General features: G+C 47.8%; 1 protein-coding gene across 1 annotated transcript; it reads right to left on the reverse strand.

Annotated features, from left to right (window-relative positions):
• Positions 1-705: 705 nt before the first annotated feature.
• On the reverse strand, positions 706-20,781 carry DISP2 (dispatched RND transporter family member 2). Its single transcript, XM_075501388.1, has 8 exons — positions 20,702-20,781; positions 12,201-12,647; positions 9,746-9,775; positions 7,492-7,615; positions 6,413-6,528; positions 5,821-5,939; positions 4,755-4,852; positions 706-4,125 (listed from the first exon to the last, which is right to left on the reverse strand). Exons 1-8 carry the CDS (start codon positions 20,779-20,781, stop codon positions 706-708), a joined length of 4,434 nt encoding a protein of 1,477 aa, XP_075357503.1.
• Positions 20,782-22,230: the final 1,449 nt, after the last annotated feature.

The raw sequence follows: 22,230 nt of genomic DNA on the forward strand, positions 1-22,230 counted from the left end.
GTTTCTGGTAGAGAAAAAAAATGTAAAATTCAAGATTCACCAGATACGCAAATTTTAAAAAGTTACATGTTTGTAGGGAATGCCTTGAGTGGAAACAAGCTATGAGACAACACACAAAGCACCCGAGTCACTGAGGGGACGAGGACACTTCTCTCAAGGGGAAATCTCACACTGAAAATTGTTGGCAGTACTAGAATTTCTTCTGATAAAACAAACTGAAAGTGTTACTGCAAATAGATTTGGGCTGGATTCTTCAGCCTGCTCCATGATCAGTAAGAGACTGTATCAACTCAAAAGTCTCAATGAGCTCTCTTTTTACATGAGCTCTCTTTCTCTGTTGTTAAATATCTGGGGAGATTCACCTCATTATTCCTCTCCTACGTGACCTTGACAAGAAAACAAAATCTAATCACCTTGTAGGAAATGACAAAACAGGTTTACTCGATAAGTTTTGCGGTACAGCTGTGAATATGGCACTAGACACTGGAAGGTCAAACGGCTTGTACTCCATCAAGATTGATCTCACATCCTCTCACTAATATCAGATTTGCTGGTTCTGTGAAAACACAGGTATTTGCACAGCTGAAATACTAAGAAATAGTCTCAGCTCTAGGAGAGGTGGGAGGAAAAAACTGATATTTACAATTCCAAGGAGATTTCAACGTCCCCTTTCCCTAGAAGTACAGTTTTGTTTTCTGGAAGGTTTCAACTGTTGTAACCAGAACTTTGTGTGCTAGATCGTTTGATCCAAACATCAGGCATGTCTGGTTGGCTGTTCGGTAACACAACCGGACCTTCGCTCCCTAATCCAAATCGATTTTTCCATGAAGAGCTGTTCTGCTGCGATGGTGCTGGAGAGATATCAAAGACAGTCTCCCTCAGGTCCAGCCGCAGGGTCTCTCTCTTCCCGTTCAAGTAACCTCTCTCTGTTTGACTGTACGAATCAGACAGCTCTAAGCCATCAGGACAAGAACTGGCTGATTCAGCAAGCTTTAGGCCTTGCTCAAAATCACTAATTGACGTCTCACTGGAGATGTTGAGCATGTCAAAAGAGCTGCCAAGAGAACAAAGGCATCTGTGAATTTTGTAGATGTCAGCAGCAGGGAGATGGCTGCTGTCTGAGGTATAATCCGACTGCTGCTGCGCAGTGTCACTAGAGCACTGTGATTTATTGAGCTGCCCTTCTTCTTTCATGCCAGCCGGCTGGATATGGTCCAGCCCAGACCCATCCCAAGCTTTTGGACCGTACTTTCGACATCGACAATCTCGGCAGAGTCTCTCCCTGTGAATTTCTGCTCCTGAGCTGCTGTGCTTGTATGGAGAGGAAGTTTGCAAGGCAGGACACTGGCACAGGCCAACCTGCTGGTCTCCAAGGGTCTCCTGTAGATTCTGTCTCTCTCTTTCAAGGGAAGGGTGCATTCCTATTCTGGCGCATCTGTTGTCTTCAACTTGTGTGTCTTCAGAGAGCACTGATGGCCGGTTGGACAGCTTGCTTGTGGAAGTGCTGTTGTCAAAACTGTCGCTGAGTTTTCTGGACAAGGGCTGGAGCTCATATTGCTCGTTTGCAGTGTTGGACTCCTGGACCTTCCGCAACCGGTTTTGCTTCTCACTCCCCGCACAGGCAAAGCTTCCGTTCAGACCGGAGTCATCAGAATAGTCTTTCATGGTGTGGGCACAAGGCCAAAGGATCTGCCCACAGTTCTTCTCTGGGCCGAAGAAGCAGCACAATGACTGGAAGAAGAAGCTGGCAAACCCACAGCTGATACACTTGATCATCATGATGAATATCCCCAACTTCCTATACGCCAGGACCGTCGCAGGCAACATAATGACCCCTGCAGAGAAGAGAGCAGAAGCTGCCATGGCTGTGGCACAGCTCATCTGCTTCAGGGAAAAGGCCACTCGGCTCAGGCGGTCAGAATGGGGGCACAGATGATAGGAGATGCAGTAGTTGACGGTAAAGTCAACGGAGAGACCTACTGCAGCTGAAATGAAGAGAGACTCCACTGCGTTGAGCTGCCACTCCAAGAGGACCAAAAGGCCAACGGTTACCAGGACAGTGCCCGCGATGGCAGTGACAGAGAAGATGCTAAGGAGAACGTTCCACGTAGTGAGCAGCAGCACCACAAAGGAAATGGCTATGGAGAGCCCCATGACCACCATCGTTTCTGTGCTGAGACTGTGCTGGAGGTTGTATAGCTCTAGTTTACTGGTAAACCATCCATTCTGAAGCCCCACAGGGGCAGTTTTCATTTCCTCTGTTACCCAGAGGTTGATTTCCTCGTAGAATTGTTTGGCTTTGCTGTAGTTGAAGCTGTAGTGATAAATAGTTTGAAACTGCAGCACTAAGGCAGCAAGATTTCCCTCCCCGTCAAACCTGAGGCCCAGATCGTACGTTTCTGCCTCTTCCCTGCCTTGTTCCAGGAGCATCATTTTGATGCAGTGTAGGAAGACTTCGCTTCCATAAGGGAAGGAGAACTGGTTACAGCAAAGGTTGAAGCTGTGGTCTCGCTGGGAGCACTGGCGACTGTCCATCCACCTGAGGAACTCCTCCATGAAGCACACAGTAGATTTCTGCTCTGCGTCGGGGTAATAGAAAGTTTTGTTCTTCACTTTTTGGCAGAATTCGAGGAGCCACTTCTGGGCATCAGGGTTTTGGATTGTGAAGGTGACGTCTGTCACTAGGGTGCCGTTGCTTTTTGGATTGAAATGGTCCCCATTATCCACGGGAAGAATGCCCCAGACTATCGTGACAGGCATACGCTGCCCTTCTCCATGCTCCAGCCTCTCAAACATGAACTGGTGGCAGTACTCGGAATCGTACCTCTCAAAGGGGTGGCTCAATCTAAAGACCTGGACAGACGACGATTCGAGAGTCGGGAGTTTGAGTTTTGGGTTGGAACAGGAAATGTAGGCACCTCCTATTGCTAAGGCAGCAAACCAGCAGATCCAGATGTACCGAAACTTGATGACCCCACAAGGCAGAAGCTTTTCAAATAGCAGCTTGGAGGTTTCAGACAGCGTGTTCTGGAGACCCCTGAGAACGTAATGAAGGGAGAGAGTGACCCTCTTATGGCCGGTGTTGTTCCAGTAGTCTTCTGGCTTGTAAATGCAGGTCGTTGCTATGTAGCGCTCATACAGCACAGCCGAAGAAGGAAGCCAAGTCATCATGAATACCAGATTCACCAGCACGGAGGTGCCCATGTAAATAGCAAAGCAGCGGATGGCTATTATATTGCTAATGTAGCTGGCATAGAAGGCAGCACCTGTTGTGAAGCAAGATGCCAGCATGAGATATGCAAAATGGTGCATGGTTTGACTCACCCACTGAGAAAGCCCAGCAGAAGGATTCTGGTTCTTGCTGAGGTTCCAGAGGTCAAAGAAGACAAAGGTGTGGTTGGCACAAATGCTGCTGAGAATGACGACTGCTGTCAGGTTTACAAAAGGGAAATAGGTGAATCTGAAGGCCACCTTGTACAAGAAGTAGGAGATCAGTAAAGAACTGACAACAGTGAGCAGGACCATCAAGGTAATAAAGACTGAGCGTAAATAAAAAGAAATGCTTAGAAAAATAGCTAATATTGCCAGGACTGGATACTTAGTATCCAGTAAAAGATAGTGCTGGAATAGTTTCTGTTTAAGGCCCAGGTCCATTCCAGTGATAGACGTGTAGTTATCAAACAGATCCCACGATTCAAGATTGTCTAAGTAGATCCCCATCATAGATGCACCTTTCCTTGTAGGCAAAAACAGCAGGCTGTATTTGAGGGATGGCACTTGGTACTCCATCGTCTGGGGACTAAGAAAGTCTCTGTCGACCAAGAAGTGAAGAAGCTGGTAAATGGCGTTGAAGCGGGTACATTTTTCTGGGACTTTGGCACACTGAGAGTGTTTCTGTCTCACAGTCTCAGGACCTATGCAAGATGGAGTGAGGATACCTTTGTGGTAGTCTGGAGCACAGGCACGAAGGAGAGCCAGGGTATGGGAGATGTCTCCCTGGGTTATCTCCAAACACGAAGACCTGTTGTACAGGACAGCAATGTAGTTCCCCAGAGACCAGCTTGGGCAGCATTCGTTGGCTTCAGTACGTTGGCAGAGGTCTCTAAAATGAACATGTGAGCGTATCTGAAAAACAGGTGAGGGAGCATCATGTCAGACCCTCTGTGCACACTTCATCTTGTAGCCCCGAGGTGTTCCTTGCTCCTTGCAGTAATCCTCCCCTCCAAGTGTACCAGCCATGGCTTGCCATCCTCCCAATGACAAACTGCAAATACTAAAGCTATTGAAACATGCTAGCCTTTTCCAACAATTAAACCCTGCCCATTATTTATATTTTATAACCTCTGATTTGAAAATTTGGATCCTATGGCAAAGACAGCTAATCCAATTAAACTTCCTACTTGCAAAACGTGCTGTCACAGTCTCCAAGATGGTAGCTCCATTTTGGTAACTAGGTTCTGCTGCCCAAAATTCTCAGCAGCTTCTGATGGACACCTTTGGCTTCTGGACCAAGCTCTCGTTCAGTGTCCGCTTGTTCTTGTTTAATGGCAGCTGCTACTTTGCAGCTGGACTTTAGTGACAGGTGGAATCATCCATGTATTGCTAAGTAGGTAAAATGCTTTGGAGTCCTCTAGGCTGAAACCTGTTCTGTAGCTTACATTATTTTTGTCTATCTTCCTTTCAGCTAGAGATTAAAGATTACGGCAGTCAGAAAAGAGACAGCATGTATATATGTTCTTCCTGACATTACTAACCTTGTCTTGTTCAATTTGACACATGGACTGAATAGCCTGCAAGTTCCATAAGCTCCCAGCGGTTGTGGACATAAATACCAGCTGGGAATAGCTCTTTTCTGAAATAAAGAAGAAGAAAAAAAAATTTAAAAAAGGATTAGGTAATGAAGATGAATCATCTGGGCTGTTTGGAATAGACTCTCTGTGCATAGGGGAAAAAAATAAAAAAAAATATATATTTCTCTATATGTCGCTGTCTATACGACCACTATGGAGGACTCCCTGAGGGAAGCAGGTCACAAAGAAGTAGCTTGTAGTGAGTGGTAGCATCTCGACCTCTGATCCTCGCCCATCTGTCAGCAGCAGGAGAGCAGCATTGGGGCATCTTCAAAATACACTCTCCGTGCTGTCAGCATGCTTTTAGTGAGTGTTGGCATCTGGTTCTGCACCCCTGTTATGAAGTGAGGGGCTCGAGTTCAGCCAGAAACTCCCAAGGACGTGAGGGTTTGGTGTTTGACTGGTTTCAGAGGTGGAGTAGAGGCAGGGAAGGGAGTAAAAATATCTGCATGCTGTTCCTCTTTCTTCTACTTACTAGTGTCCATTTTGGGACAAATTTTGGGTGTCTTGGAGTTTTCCTCTTTTTTGTCTCCAGTTTTTACGGCCAGTTACATTTTTCAAGAAGAAAAGAAGGAACAGAGAGGGAGTGGGAACAGAGAGGGCGTGGGGCATACGCCATTTTTTCGGAGTATTCACTTCTGATATGGGTAAATGGTGAAAACATTAGTCCTCTTACCGGTGTGTTTAAGGCATATTTCTGAAAGGGAGAAAGAAGCATGGCAAAAAGTTAAGGAGAAACAACACTTCTCCAGAATTTCAGAACAAGCTTTTTCTAACCACTCAGTTATGAAGTGCAGGAAGATCACTATCCAAAAGGTGGCTTAGGTTTCACAGGGTGGTATTGTACACACTGCTTTCTTAGAGCACTTTCAGAACATTTCCCTGTGTCCTAACCCACTTTGACAATTCTGTATGCTGTTGTGTGCTTCTGGGTGTGCAATGCTTGCTGCCCCATCAAGATTTCACTCACCTGGGGGACCACAAAAGAAACCATCCGCTCCATAGATTTGTTCCACCATTCTCCGTGTCCTCGCTTCTTGTTCTCCCTGAGCAGCCTTCTGTCCTCTGCTAATGCCAATGTCATCATAGCTAGCAAGAGATCAGATTATTTGCATAACTAGAGATCATCTGGCTATGAGTTACATGCACTGACAAGGCTCTGGTGCCACACATAACACTGCTGCAGCAATTAGAGTCGTCATAGCCTTGGAAGAGCATTGCTTGGATGGGAGCTTTGCGATACTGGGTTGACCGTACCCCTTTATAGGGAACTGCACGAGCCTGAGTGAGAAACTGCATCCCCTTGTGCAGACGTGCTGAGTCGCCTCTGCAGTCTCTTAGAGGTAACAGTGAAGTAAACGCACAAAGAGCTTAGAGCCTCATTCCTGGTTTCCAGAACAGGAAGCCTGAGTCCATTGCAGCAAACAGACTAAACTCTCCAGTGCCTTGGTCGCTTTTAAGCGTAGCATATATGTTGTAATTCACATAGATATCTTGGAACATTGAATCTATAACTTTACAGCCAACATCTTCCTCAAACCCCCCAAACCAAACTCAAATACCTTTTCTTCTCGGTATAGGGAGAAAGGGAAAAGGTCTTCTTGTAGCCTGTATGGCTCTCTACATTCCTCCACACAACGAGCTTTCTGCCAATGTCAGTATCTCGTGGCTCGAAACCCTGCAGCCAAGCAAAAGGGTTTTGTCATCAGCTTGCATTTTAGTCTAGCTTAGCTTTCCCTAATCCTCCTAGACACAGAAACTATATGAGATTATTACTGCATCTTGGAGAGATACACAAATTGAATTTTCCCTGGAAATACTGCATCCCAGAGCCTACAGAAAAAAATGTTTCTCCTTTCCTTTCCTTTTTGGGCAAGGATGGCTACAATTCTCTCTCCCTGGTCTCATACGACTCTTCTCCTCTTCAAGTAAGATAGTCACTTACAGAAATGGGAGCAATTTTCCTCTTCCTGGACAAACTCTAGTCTATTCTTATTTTCTCAGGATTCTCCCATTAATGAGATACAGGGATGACTTTAGAAAACGTGGGATCCTGCATGGAAAACAGGGCCCTGTGCAGCAGTGCTCAGAACGGGGCAGTCTCTCCATTTCAAGAGCCCCCCCCCAGAGGCTGTAGGAGCCAAAGCCAGATCCTCCATCCAATCTCCACCCAGCCTAGCTAGTCCTTTTGGGCAACCCCAGCCTTCCAGCAGTGGAAGGGGAGCAGAAGGAGCAATCCCAGTTTGTGCTGGCAGTGTCTCCGCAGCAGGGTGAGGACACTAGTGCGAGTCCCCAGCATTGCTGAGAGATTGGCTGGTGGCTGCCACTGGCACAGGCTGTGCTCCTTCTGTGGTGCCAAAGAAACAGCAAATACTGTGCATTGCTCTGACACATTATGTCCGTTCTGAAGGAATCTTGCTTTGGTTTCACGCTGTGAAGATGTGGGTTAAGGACAGCAGGTCACTGATAAACGCAGTCATTTTTTCTAGTGGCTTTAATGTCCTCCTTGATTTACTGTCCTGCCTCGCTGCAGAGAAGGAAGGAAGTCAAGGCTCATTTTATATGGCAGAAAGAATATATCACTGGTTGGCCCGTGGATTTTCCTTATGTTCATGTTGACGTATCGTCTGTAGCAACTTACCATTAAGGGTTCTGAAAAGTCAGGCAAATTTCCAACAAGCAGGCCAGCTAAAGTGCAAACCACAGCCGTCACTGAACAAAGCACCAGGACAGCTATGGGCCACTCCGCGATCATTTGAGAATAACTGGAATCAACAGGAGAAGAAAAAACGCGGCTGTTAAGGCGCTTCTGCTATTAGAACGAAACCTGCTGTTGAACCAATGTAGTGTTAGTAAAGGGAAGTAAAAGAATTAGGGCTTTCTGGTTTGAGCATTTATTTATGGAAAAGCTTAGAGGCTCTAGTACAGCTATTAATGAACATATTATACCTCCAACTGGATGTTTGCAGGCAATTCTAATTAACTTGGGTAATTACATTTTGCCTCCCTACATTTTCCTGCTTTTTCAATCAGAAATAATAAAACCCAGACTCTTGCGTCCTAGGGCAAAATGAAGCTTTAAATATTTAACTTAAAAGACTGCATTTAAAAAGAGCTTCTTCCTTTTTTTTCCCCCATTGTGTAATCTAAGCTAGTAGCTTAGTAGTAGCTTAAGCCTAACAGTTTGGCCTGCAGATTTTCACCATGTGGACCCTGAGAAGTCTTTGGGCTATTCTGAAGGGCCCCCTAAAGATAAAGAACTCAAGCAAGTCCATTGTCATTGGTATAAATTCTCACTATATAGGGGCCTGCCTTACTGTTGGGAAACATATGGACATCTGCACAGCAAAAAAGGATGGAAACCACTGATCCGATGTGTAGCCGATGTTCGGATTGCCAGCAGCATCCATGGAGTGGACAAGTGGCTTCTGCATCCACAGGATGAGTGAATCTCACCCTGCTATCAGCCTCAAAACCAAACGCTGAACCTACAACGAGAGCATCTGCAAATGCAGCAGACCAGTTTTCCTTCAGGGTTTGGAGAACACATACAAGCGCACAGGCCAGGGCTGTGCCTGGCATACGTGTCAGTGTGGTATGGTGGCACACACGTTTCTCATGACATTTCTATACAAACAAAACCCTTCCAGAGAAGCAGTTTACTCTGGCCAAAACTCTTGCCAGTTACTTTTGTTCTTAAGAGCTGGTCTAAAATTTTCCATCCAAGGTGTATTTTTCTTTTGGGACAAACTGTGTCTCCTATAGGATGATTTATCAAAGTTACTATCCCACAATTTTTTACCGGTGCAGGTTTTACTGCCTCAAGATTTTTGTCTTCCTCAAAAATATCTGTTGAGATATAAGATACTGGAATGGGTTCCTGGTCTGGTTTGGCAGGTTCTAGGTATTTCTTCTGTATTCTGATGTGTTTCTGAAATATAAGAAATTCTTTGTTCAAAAATAGTTGACAAATATTTGAGCTTCATGGGGAAGTGAAATATTTATGAACTTTAGAGTGGCTGTGCCAGTGCGTATCAGCCTCGAGGTGTAATGTTCCTGCTTGCCTGCTCTTTTGCTCCTCTTGCCTCCATCTTCACTGAGGCAAATAATGCAGCTATTTTTCATAATTAGAAATCACCACAAGCCCTTCAAAGAGCTTTTCACATGACTTTTGGTCAGGCCTGGTATTTTTTTCAATTTAAGACTGCCTTATCAAGTTTGTTTTCATGGGTGAAGTCTTTGCTATGAAAATGAACAAAAATTGCCCTTTACGCACTAAAGTACCTGATTTCTGGAGACTGTTTTGGGTGATTCCATGTCCAATTACCAGAAAAAAAAAAGAAATAAAAGAATCAGCTGCAGTATCTGATGATGGAAGATACTTACCCAAACTTTCCAGAAAAAATGGTTTACAAAAATCAGCTTTTAAACAGAAGTTGAAAGCAATCAAATTATTTTAATTTTGAGAAATGTATTAAAAATCCTCTGTCTTTTGAAAAGGTGAACTTATTTCATGGATGGGCTAGCCTCCTGATTGCTCATCTGGTGGGCCAAGCTGGATTAATCCTGTATATATATATACACAGACACATACATATAGGATTATTATATATATATCTAAAAAGCTATCGTATGGATTAGAGCCAAGCACCTGCCCCAAGAACAGCTATCAAGACAGTGTTGCTATTCATTAATGCAGGTTGAATTGATCTGGCAAGCACATTGAGATTTTTCCCAGCGGATGGGGAGCCCTGAGCGGGGAGTGCTGACCTTGCCTCTGAAGCTGGGCCTGCCGGGGATGTCACCAGCAATAATACTCTGCATTTCCTAATAGCAGGGTAGGAGAGCAATGATAATGGGGTAGAAGGACAGGAAGCTTTTGATATTAAACATACCTTTTTGGCATCCTGAAAGCTTTGTCATGTCTGCAGACAGAAAAAAAAAAAAAAGCGTTCATTTATTATTTTCCTACGAACCACAGTGCTGGGCTGTTAGTGAGCGAGGGAACCCTTCAGGGGCTGTAAAGCACCAAGCGGAGCCATTGCTGCAAGAGTACTGGCACTACATGAATTAGTTTAATGAATGACAGCGTCTTTTCCTCTCTCTTGGCATTTTAACCAAACAGGATGGGAAGACATGTAGTCACTCCTCATTTTTGCCCCTCTAAGAAAACCCTGTAGAAAGTAATGGACATTAGCAATGTAATCCCATAGAAATCGCACCGCAACTCTGTCTATCAAAATCTATCTGTTTTAAGTGCTTTCCTACTGAATTTTTAAATTGTTTCTTGACAAGAGCGTACCTCTTTATTAATTTTCATCAGCTGGGCTAGCAATGTCTATAGATAGTTTTTATTTCCTGTTCAGCTCACCAAGGATTTTCCAAGAAGGTGGCTCTCATTTGTTTCCTGGGCCCTTCCAAAGACAGCGTTTGCCCAGTCTAGAGGAGCAGAAGGCCAGTGGAGCTGCTCAAAACATTTTACTGGGGTTTCCTTCACAGAGGAGCGTTTGTCATTCCTACTTGTAGAGCTCTGAGGGTGAAATAAAGAAGCCATCCCCAGGGGATCCAAGGTTACATTTGTTAATGATCCCTGAGGGCAAGCTTTCCACTGACGCCTTAACAAAACAGCTGCACCCCCGTGGGTGAGCATATCTGAAGGACCTTTCATTTGGCTCTCCTTTTCCACTGAAATGTCCCCTTGAAATACGCCCCAGCCCAACACGGCCTGGGGCTGCAATGCAGCTTCCAGCGAACTGCTCCCAGCTGTGGCTTCCTCCTCTCTCCAGAGCCACGCCAAGCTCAGCTCCGCCAGTGCTCCCTCCTCCCTGCACCCTCCTCCTGCGCTCTTGGCTTAAACTGGGAGAAGGTCCTGCTGCACTCCGATATCCGCGTGAGGCAGATGGCCCTGGGTCCCTGCTCTGTCCCGGGCAACTGACTGGTGACCCTGTGGCAGCTCATCCTTCCTGGCAGGTTGTTATGAATGGAAGAAATGAAAAAGCAAGGGAGGAGAGTTCCCCATGGAAGAGTCACTCTCAGTGGCACGTGTAATAAATTATATTGTGTTTTCTTCATCACACTAATGCTCTGTAGATTTGGGAGAGAGGGGAGCAAAGAAAAATCCTCACCAGATTATTAAAGAGAGGTCTCTTTCTGGCAGCACACTGCCCACCCTGTGCTAATTCTCTCACAATAGCTTCTCAAGCAGATTTGCTTGGATTAAAACCCCCATTCTAGCATTATTATGTTATCACTTTGTGTCTGCTAGTGCTGCACATTCTGCCAGGGATTTGCAATCCAGCTGTGTTTCCTACTTAAATAACCTGTTACAGGGAACATAGTTGACAATTTTGTTGACAGCATACGAGCTAAAAAGGATCCAGGCTCCACTCCTCTGACTGCAATTGCTCTATGCTGCAAACACAAGCAAATTAAATCCTCTGTTAATGGCTAGAAAATGAGACCATAAAGGGCTTTTGTGCCTAACCCTGCACCGCTGTGCCCAGGCAAGGAAGGAATCCTGTGCCACCTTTTATCGGACTTTGGTGGCTACTGCTGTGGTAGCACAGGGATCGCGGTCTTTAGTGCCAACAGTGGACTCCAAAAGGCACAGGCAGAGAGGAAGGATGATGCTGGCTGGAAGGAGCAGAGGTTGTAGCTCAGGCTGTTGGGGAAGCCCATCCCGCATGCATCCCCACAGCACTGCCCAAGAAACATCCACCACCCAAGCAAGTCACCGGGGCGCTCTGCACACAAATGGAGTTTGCCCGATTCTGGCATGGACAATACAGAATTTACACCCTTGTTGCTGCCCAACCTGGAAAACCAAATAATCTTCACCACTTTTGTATTTCTCACTGCTCAGCTGTAGCCAGTGCTTACCCTCTGCTGCCTCTCCCTTCCAGCACAGGCAGCATCTTCGGTGGGGCCAGAAAATGAAATTAACTCTGCTCCTATCACTGAGAAGCTCTGCCAAGATAAAGGATTAGCCAGCTGGATGTCATGCGGTGCAAAAGGAGAAAATACAAAGATCACAGAAGATGGGCATAGTCAGAGCTGCATGATCTAGGAGCAACTGACTGACCTTGGCTTTATCCAATGAGTCACCTTGAGAAGCAAATCCTGCCTCTCCCTGGTGCGGGAATGGCGTCTCTCTCTACACTTTCCACAGAGATGGAGAGAGCAGACTGGATCCTTCTGTGCATTTTGGGGCAGCTACTGTCCCAAACTGAAGAGCAAAACCACATTTCGTGCATCCCCACTCAGACTCTTCTCATCCCCTCCCGCTTCCCACCACAAAGTTCAGGAGATGCTTTTTGAAAGCCCCTGAGCTGCTCTCCATGTCCCTCTTACCTGACTGTTACAATGTGATGCTGCACCGGCCGTCGCTGCCCGGGGGACCACTGTTTCCAGGGGGTTTCCGAGGCCTCGTGGTGGGAAGCTGGGGTGGGATCACCACTGGAAAGGTGGGAACACAACATGGGCCTCTCGCCGTGCCCAGGGAGAGGGGGCAGGCCGTAGCTGCCTCGGGGCTCCTGCTGGTTGCAGGGGTAATACAGGTGATGCTGCTGCGAGTCCTGGGAGCTGGATGGCACCTGGCCGTTGGACTGGGTGGAGACTGGCCCAAGCGTGTGGCTGGAGGAGGGCAGGTGGTCTCCCCCCAGCCTGGGAGATGCAGGAATGGGGCAGTGATGGACCGGGCAGATTCTTTCCCAGGAAGTGCCACTGTAGCTGGGCTCGGTGTTCCCGATCTCTGGCATGGCGAGACAGGTCTGGCAAGGTCCTGCATTTTGTTTTTCTCTGTGAGAGAAAATAAAGGTATGGTAAAACAGCAGAGCAGTAGAAAGGCTACGCAGGGGAATCGCATCCTGCAAACTGGAGACTCTCACAGGCCTCCCACATAACACAAGATGTAAAACCTCACCCACTATTTGCCGTAAGAGCCAATCTCAGGGCTGAGCTGGATTATGCTTTTTATAAAGACATCCACGACTCACTCAGGGATTCCAACTGATGGAGAATCCATCAGATCTTTTTGTGTGTTGCTCCAAAATTTTGAAAAATTGGGTAACATCCCCTCAAACAAATCTCCAAGATATTTCACTGTGGAGGGGGCAGAACACTCTGGCTGGTGATAACAGCAGGGTCCTAACTTAGGACCACAGAGTGACTACAGAGATCTGGGGAAAGGGAAACCAAAGGAGACTGCATGTGAAGAAGACACTCAATTATCTGTGCTTCTTGGGAAGATCAATTTGTTTGATTGCTCTGCAGAAGGACTGGCTCTGCTCCACGCTGGGATAGTAGGAGAGTGAATCATCCCTGGCACTAAAAAAACTGAACAGTGAACCTGATGGCTGTGACGGTGTAAAGGGGGTTCAGCCTCCAGCCTGGCACGTGCCCTAACGGCTCCCGTGTCCTGCAGACTCTCCCCTGGGCTCTTCAGGATCATTTTAGACATACATGTCCCAAGGATGTCAGCAACAGATATTATTGGTCTTGGTATGCAGGAAGAGGGTGGACTAGGATCTCTCGAGATCTCTTGAAGCTTGACTTTTCTCTGACTGCTCAATTTACTGAGACAAAACATTTGCAGACTTCAGTTCCCAAGTAATGAAGTCTCTGCAGGATATGCTCTCTTCTCTCCAAGGAATTTAAAAAATTATTCCATTCCTAGAGTTCTTGATGTGTGGAACTTGAGAGATTTTGCTAGCTTGGAGAAAGTTTGAAGAATACTTTGAGGGACTGGTTAGTCTGTGTGACACCAAAAAACCCTTCACACACAATAGACTGAGGTCACACTGACCCCCAAAATGCCTTAGGAGTTGCTGTCTCAAGAGATGCAGCTGGTCAAGGTGTCGGAGTTTCAGCAGCACTGTGCAATCTGGAGCTCAAAAGAAAGCACAATATGGAAACACCAGTAGTCTCTGGTCCTTCTTCAGAGCACGTGCCATGGTGTCTACAGCTGACTTAGGTGTCTTGCCCTAGTGTCTGGCATCGAGGATTAAGTATGAAGAATGATTCAGGCCAGCTAGAATCACAAAGCGTCTCAAGTCATCAAGGAATTATGAGTGCTGGGGCAAGACTACAGTGAGATGAACTTTAGCCTAAGGCATCTGATGCGATGTGGGAAAAAATGAAGGCAAAATGTTTAAGAAGGGAATATTTTTGAAAATTTGCAGAGTGTCTCATTTCTTTTTCAGACAGCCACGGAAAAAGACAGAATTTTAGCAGTTACAAGTCTCTGGAATTGCACCCAAAGTTAAATGCCATGATGATAATATCAATGACTAAAGGGATTGGAAGAATACTATTAGCTCAGTATTGCTTGAAAATTGGTATTTTTTCCAGAAAGAAGGACATAATGGCCTTGGCAGCTTGTGCTATGTACTTTCCAACATCAATTGAGTTTATCAACACTGAGAAACTATATTTCATGATTGTACAAAATGGGCTTATTTCATTAAAATCATTACAACAGAGTAATGTTTGTAGTAGCAGTTATACCGGTGCTGGTGTGGAGACTCATGGCACAGACATAGCACTCAGCTTTACTTGCACAGTGTACCAGTCCAGGGACTAGTAACAAAGAAATCTCGACTGATTACACACCATCCAATGCTAATTTTAGTTTTTAAGCCAGAAGACAGTTGCAGCATAGTTACAGACACAGATGGCATGTTCATGGGTTCTCATTCCAATGACACTGACTTCAAAAGCAATAACTGATGTTCAAATGCAGATTTTCTGAAGCTCAGGCCATGCAGGAGGGGGGAACTACATGGGGTGGTGGTGGTTATTTTGGGTCATCAAATTCCTTTGCTGAATATTTTTTGGTAGTGGCCAAGGATGGAGAAAAGAAATGGCAAAATGATATTAAAATAGTATGCAAATACCAGTGTGTGCGTAAGTGAGCTTCTTCGCATCCTTGGAAGAGGCCGTACACCCAAAGAGAGCAATGTCAGACAGCATCTGCAAGACTGTTAACGTTTCCTGTGACAACAGATATACAAAGTGGCTGGAAAGAAGTCAACGTTTGCACTGAAGCAGGTGCCAGAAAACCAGCAGACAGATGTGTGCACACCTCATTGAGATAAGCTTGACAGGTTGCTCCCAACAGTTCCAGCGCTTGTTTGTCTCTTCTCTGCAACCCAAAGTACAAGTAAGACTTGAGCTAGTTCAACGCAGCAAGAGGGAGTGCTGGTGGCCAAAGCAGGAGCTCCTCAACAGCTTGTGACAATGGTATCCCATTCACCCACAAAAGTTGTCAAAATAAATCATATCAACCGCGTTGCATGAAGTCCTTGCTGTCCTGTCACAAATGGATTAGTGGCAGGATTACCCAGACTTTCAAGCGCGTGATTTGTGTTACAGCTCTCTATAAAGGTAGTTTACAACAGAAGACTACAAATTTGTCATTGGTGTGTATGAATGCAATACATGAGGTTATCAATCAAATGCCAGCAAAGCTGTTCATGAGATGTAATCTAAGGTCTTGTCTGGACTTGTTGCAGCCTCCTCAGAGCCATCCCTGCACTGGGAGGGATGCAGGCTCAGCTGTACTGGTGCAGCGCAGGGCAGGTGCACTGCAGACAGACAAAGGAAGATTACGGTCTGTGGTTGTCAACATACAAAATGGCATCTTTAATTAGTCATTGCCCATCTATACTAATTATAGAACCAACCTGACTGGGAGACGCTAACCATGCCATCCCCTACGGCTCTGGCGAGCTGCAGGGGCAGAGTTTGTTTGGGAGGGCTGACCTGGCGAGTGCCTCAATCCACCCTCTCAAGCTTCCGGTGTAATTCATCTCACTCTCCCCAGGTGCCCAGTGACTGAAGTGCAGGCACATCTTGTTTGGGTTTGTAGTTTTGTACTAGTAGTCCTGGCTCAGGGAATTTTCATCAGAGAGCTGGGATTGTGGTAGTGTTACGCTTTGGCAAGGTCTAGACCTTTTCTCACTCCCTTTTTGATGTCTCTAAGTTACTATTTTCCCTCTACCTTGATCCTGTTGTTTTTCCTAATTTTTTTACATTTTAAATAGGTGATGGTTTCCTACCATGCATAGTAATTCACAGAGACACTGCTGCACAACTTGTGCTTTTGATATTCCCACACCTGTACAATATTTGTGCTCTTTTTTTTCAAAGCAAAACCAAAATTCTTTTTCGTTTAAACTGCTGGATCTGCATAGGAGATTGGCACCAGAGGCTTTTCACAAGTAAATTAGTCTGGTGGCTGTACTGCCACGTCTGCCTCGTCTGATGGTGAATATGTGACGCTGGACAGAACAAAAAGGCTTTCACAACATACACTTGGAAGATGGTCAGGGATATGCAGGAAGCATGCAATGAAAAATTCCTCCTCCAAAAACCCCTCAGCTACAAAACCTCCTGGTGGGGAAAGCCGATGACAAACTCTTGGATATCGCAGATTGCCTCCAGCTTTTATGCACATATGTTAATATATTTGATTCTAATATTTCACATGAAAGCCCATTCTTCTTGTTTACCATCTTTGCTGCGAAATACTGTCAAATTCCGTTCTTCCCCCGCATGTTGTCTCTTAACTCAATCCCCTGCCTGCTTAGTGACTTCACATTTTAGAGTAACTTTGGCTAGTTCAAATCATTCACTCATGACTCTTCTTCGTTATCTCCTTTTCAGACTAAACAATTACAGTTCTGTCAATCACCCTCCAGATATAAGTTGCCTTATGCTCATCTCTCTTCAGCTCCGTGAGGATGTGACCTTGGTTATCCAAAATCTCCAGGGAAACCTGGAGCTCGCAAATAATGATTGGTTTGGATAATCACTGCTGGCAGTTCTGCAGAATTCGAGTCTTCACTTGCTACACTCCCAATTAGCCATCGTGCTGGTGGGCTTAACATTTGATACGCTGAGGTCTGCACCGGAGACGTAGGCTGGTCCTTGTTTGCCTGCAGCCATGTCGCTATTACTTTTCTGGGCCCACAGGACTCTGAACTATGCTAGGAAAATGGTTGTGGAGGAGTTTCTGATATGTGTTCACTGTCAGGCAGGAGAAGAGGTGGGCAGAGCACCGCACTGGACTTTGCTTGCCACACTGACACTAACAAAGACTAACATCAGGGGAAGAGAAACATTTTTTTTTAAACGTTCATTCCCAGTCTGGGCCATGTCAGATATTTGACATCTTTGGGACTGAGTGGGTAGAAATGGTCTCTCAGCCACAGAAAAGCCTGCAGAGGCAGCCTGGCAGCCTCCATTTTCGTCTTCAAGCTCAGCTGGATGCAACCAAAGAGATGCTGGGAAAAGAGGACGAGGAGGTGTAGGGCAAGGGACAGACTGGAGTTAACTGCTCCTGTTACCCACGGGAATGAGTTGCATTTCTCACACTATTTCCTTCCCCGTCTCTTCCCTTGAGATGTCTAGACAGTATAATAATGCAAGTTATGGAACTGCCGAAGTCACTTTGAGTGCAGCAGTGCTTTTCTGAGACGAGTACCAGGGCATAGGCAGCCTGCTTCATGCGAGGGAACCAGCAAAAGGACAGAAGCTTCTTCCCACAAGAAAACGGGCAAGATAAGGTCAAGATTTCTAAGGAGAGTTTTCTGCCATTCCACCTCTGTGGGGGTGCGGAGCAGTAGTAGGCACTGCCGAGTCTGTGGCAGGAGCCAAGGGCTGAATGCTATGAGTGGGCTATCTCCCTCCCCCCAGGGACCAGCATCCTGCTGTGAAGCTTGGGCACTGCCCCGCAGAAGGTGTCAGCAGGACATGGCTTTAGCTGCCCACCTCCCCACCAGCCTGAGCATCAAAGCCCCAGCAAGAGGGTGTGCTGGAAGCACACCGTGTTGGCTGCCTGTCCCCAACTCCGTCCCCCTCGGGACGGCTTCACTCTGCCAGCACGCAGAGCTGAGCTCAGGGGGAGGAAGGTTTGTGGGGCAGGGAAATGACAGCGTACGGTCACCTTCCCTTTCCTCAGCCACTCCATTTCCTTGGCACGTCTCTGGTCTTGCGTCCCTCTGAGCCACGCAGCAGGAGAGCGTGTGCGTCTCTGAGAGAGGAGAAATGGGCCAAAAATATTCAGCGTTTTGAAGGAATGGCTTCTTTATTGGTCTGCCTAATTCCACCCTCATCCCCAAGACCGTTTCTGTAAGCACTTCTCTTTTTTTTAACAGAAAGATTATCTCACCCTTTGCATACTAAGGAGAGGATCAGGAAAGCAGCACTTTGCATATGAAAGATGGGAAACACCTACCAAGTGAATGGAGCTGTCTGATGCCTGAGTCAAACTACAACTTCTCCTGTTGACAGAAGAATCTCAAGGGGGAAGAAAAACAAGTGAGAGAAAGGGCAAGAGTCTGTATCTTGGCTACAACCAGAGCCCTTTTCCCCCAGGAACCTTTGCTCAATTAGACCTTAAGCACTGCAAAATTTCATTCATGAAAAAAGAAGCTAGTTTTATTTTCTTTCCCTTTTTTTCTTACTCTAGCAAGCTTTTGCTTGCATATCAGCTGTACAAGCTTTCCCAAATGAAAAAAAAAAAAATTCTTTCTGAATTAAAACCATGGGCTATAGGTCAGCTTCCGTCTAGATTAATGCCTTTTTCTTTGAGAGCTGTAAATGACTTTTTAAGAATGGGTTTTTATAATGGAATTTAAATAGAGGCTTTCTCTTTGAACATACCACCAGCAAAACAGCAGCGGAGCTCTCGAGAAAAAAGAGCTTCTTTGCTTGTGTTTTCTAAGGAGATAAGAGCGCCCTTTTCCAGAGATTAGGGAAGGGTTCATTGCGTTTCACTCTCACCTCGTTATCTAGCTCCCCTGAGGAGCTGATGGGGAGCGACAGGCACCTCCTGAGCAATTCATCTCCTCCTTAGGCTGGGGCAAATTCTCGTGCGCGGCAAGATTTCTGTGTAGTTGCTATTTGGTTTGCTTTTTCGGTCTAGCAGCAGGATAGTGTGTATCCTTGAGAAGACCTACAATCTTTTTGTTAATGAGACTCCTGAGTATGTTAAATCATCATGAAAAATTAATGAGACTGCAAAACTCTGTTTCCCACGTAATCTGGCAAGAAAAGTTTAGTTCTGTAATCCTTTCCATTGACTCGTCTGAACAGCCTTACCTTTACCTCGGGCAGCTGCCGTGGGTACAGGTATGTGTGATGGGACACAGCCAGGCACAAAGGGCTCAAGATCCCCACCCCGTCTTCAGTGCCAGAATAGGTCTGGGTGCAGTTTGCTCTATCGACACTGGCCGTGTAAAATGCGCTGGTAAAATCATGTTTGCTAAGCCTTGTTTTGAAGAAAAAAGGAACGAAATGAAATGAAAAGAAATGAAATGAAATTAAAAGAAAAGGGAAAGGAAAAGTAAACACCACCTTGTTATCCCGGTCTGAAAGAGGCCAGAAGGAAGGTAGTGTTTTCAAACATCTGTATTTTTCTGGTCATCCACTGAGCGTGGATGACAAAGAGCATGAGCTAGGAGCAGAGGATGAGGACTAGAGAGCTAACCCTTCAGCAGCTATATGAAGAGCCTTGCATAAAGAAGCATTTATGTATACGCATGCTCAGGAGTGAGAGCTATCTTCTTGTACTTTATTGCCATAAATTTTAGTTCCATGAGTGAAATTCAAAATACACCTGTTTCAGATGGCTTAACTCATCTCTGTAACTTAACTCCTCCAGGCTGCAGCATTCATTTCAAAAGACCTGTTTGAATGAGCAAGGATTACTCAGGCAAGCAAAGCTAACAGGGCTTCAGTGATAGTCCTGACCCCATCGAATGCCCAAGATTTAAAACGGCGCTGGAGTGTGTAACAGTCACTCAGCGAGCACCGAGACCTAAAAGCACACGAGCCTGTGGCTGAGACCTTCAGAGCTGTCTAAAGAGAAGTGACTGCCCCGTTGGTTCCCCCAGGCAGGTGGGGATGTCTCAGCCTGAATATCCTGTGTCAGAGAGAAGTGAAACTCTTTGGCTTTCGGAACGATTTGTGTGCTGTTGACCTCGGGGTGTGCTCTGGTCAAACAGAATCTGAAGAGCCCAGAAGATCTCTTGCCTCCGGTCTAACAAATGGCAATGTGCTTGCAAATTTGGGGATGGCTCCTTGCCCATGATTATGGGCTTGCTGACATTTCCAGAAAATGACAATGATTGTGGCTGCCAACCTGGTTTCAGACAGCAGGTAAGGGAGCATATGGTGTGGGAGGGGGAAGATGAGGGCTGCAGGGTTTTATGGAAGAGATCTTTGGAGTGAAAACGGTGCTTGCCCACAGCCTAGCGCAATGAGGACTCTGTCTGAAACATGCTCAGCTTCACCAACAATAGCTCACCCGTTGCTGCAGAAGGGAGAGCTCACCATGTTGCCGGATAAAAACCTGCCGGGGAGGCCAAGCCAGGCAGTCGCCCACCGGCACGGTTGGCTCCGCACGGTGCGCCTGGCCCCGTGTGGGAACAGCCAGGGCACCGGCCGGGCAGCCCGCTTCTCCCAGCCCCAAAACCGAGGGGCGGGCAGTTCGGCAGGCAGCCAGGGGCTTTGCCTGCTCCCTCGGTGGGAGGACGGGACAGACCTCAGTGGGGCCGGGGGGCTGTGCCCAGCTCCGCCCCGCCAGCCCCAGGAAAACCCCGGTGGCACCGGCCACCTCCGCGCTCGCAGAGCCGGCGGCGGCGGCAGGGCGGGAGCTCCCACCCGCCGGGGCACCGGCTCCGCAGCGCCGGCTCGGCCCCGCCGCACCGGGCACAGCCCGGCCCCGCCGTCTGCCCCGCCGCACCGGGCACAGCCGCCTCGCCGGCCGCCCCGCCCGGCGAGGGGAGGGGAGGGAAGCCCCCGCGCCCCCGTCCCCCGCAGCGCCGCGCCGGCACCCGCGCTCCTACCTGGGCGAGGCGGTGCCGCGGCCGCGGCGCGTCCCCTCGGGCCGCTGCTCCCGGCGCGGCGAGCCCGGCGCGGCCTCCATGGCCGGCGGCGGCGGCGGGGCGCTGTCCGCAGCCCGCGGTGCTGAACGCTCCCGGCGCGGCGGCGGCGGCGGCGGCAGCGCCCCGGCGCGGCTCCGCGCGGCGCTTGCGCGGCCGCGGAGGCGGGCCCGGTGCGGGCGGCCAATAGCCGCGGGGCGGGCGAGCAGCGAGCCCGGGTCGCCCGGCTTCTCCCTCCGCCCCCGGGGCCAGCCGGGACGGGGCTCAGGCGCAGGGTCCGGGGCAGGAGGTGCGGGGCACATGGCGGCGGAGGGAAGCAGGGGCTTCTCCGAGCCTGGAGATGGACCAAACCGCCTCGCCCGGCCCCGAAATCCCCTTCCCTCCTCTCCCCGAGCAGCGCGCAGTTCTGAGCAAAGACGTCTTGTGGGGGTGCAGCGAGGGGGGCGCAGGTTCAAACAGTGCACGGAGCCCTTTGGGTGGCAGGCCCCTCATCTCAGCAGAGTTGTGCTTCTGCTTGGTGGGAAAGCTCCCAGAAGCACTCCCGGACCGGCGTGGCAGGTGCGGGGCAGCATTTTCAAGTGTGTGGGTTCACCCTCTGGATTTTAGCAGCACTAAATAAGTAAACAATTTGTTGAAATAGATGGTAGTTTTGAAACAACTGAGTTGAAAGCATGGAGAACACAAGGGGGTCAGACCCGTTCCCCTCCTTGCAGGATCCTGCCAGCATTGTCTGTTGATACCGTGAAACTGCACTGAGTTGCGTGGTAGCCACGCATGTCCCCATGCCATGGGGAGAGCTTCCCGTGGAGCTCGTGGAAGGTGGCTGCTCCTTCTGCAACCTCTCCCATGCCAGTGACCATGACATTACTTGTGCTAGGAAGGGCCTGGGCCTTTCTCATGACCGTGTGTATGGCCATGGGAGTGGCAGTGACCTTCTCCCTTCCCATCATCCTGTGTGTGGCCATGGTGATGGCTATGACCTTCTCCTTTCTCGTGGCCATGCCTGTGGCCCTTGCTGTGGCCGTGACCTTCTTTCTCATGAGGGTGGCACCCTTTTTGCTTCACATGCTACAGAAAAGCTGAAGCAAAAAGGGAGAGTATTAGATCGGAGAGTACCCTATAACTCCCACTAATCCTCTAGCTGCTTAGAATAAGCCCTTCCTGCCTTAATGACTTAAATGCCTGAGACAGTTTAAAGAACAAAAAGCTTTTCCTAATGCCAGGGTGGGTGACTCTCTCCGACTGTAGGCTGACGCCTCTCCAAAGCCATCAAGAGGGAGTTTCCGAGGACAGGCTGCAGGCAGCGCCGGTGTCCCAGCGCAATGATCCCTGCTGGGCTGGGCTGGAGGGGACCAGCCCGCTTTTCTGAGCCGTAGCCACAGCAATGTTGCTTGCCTGGTAGGATCAGATAGGCTGCGAGGAGCAGCTACAAGAGTAGCTTGTATTATGTGGCCCAGCAGGAAAGACTGAAACCTGGTATCTGCTGAAAAGAT

Source organism: Mycteria americana, chromosome 5 (assembly GCF_035582795.1).
Source record: "Mycteria americana isolate JAX WOST 10 ecotype Jacksonville Zoo and Gardens chromosome 5, USCA_MyAme_1.0, whole genome shotgun sequence".
In the NCBI taxonomy this organism is placed as follows: domain Eukaryota; kingdom Metazoa; phylum Chordata; class Aves; order Ciconiiformes; family Ciconiidae; genus Mycteria; species Mycteria americana.

Bases quoted from the DNA above. Each gene is read 5' to 3' on its own strand.
- DISP2 (XM_075501388.1), bottom strand. From the start codon at position 20,781: ATGGAGGCCGCGCCGGGCTCGCCGCGCCGGGAGCAGCGGCCCGAGGGG. The intron at 9,776-12,200 runs GTAAGAGGGACA...TTCTGTCTGCAG, and splicing joins CATCACATTGTAACAGTCAG to ACATGACAAAGCTTTCAGGA. The intron at 7,616-9,745 runs GTATGTTTAATA...TGTTGATTCCAG, and splicing joins GCTTTCAGGATGCCAAAAAG to TTATTCTCAAATGATCGCGG.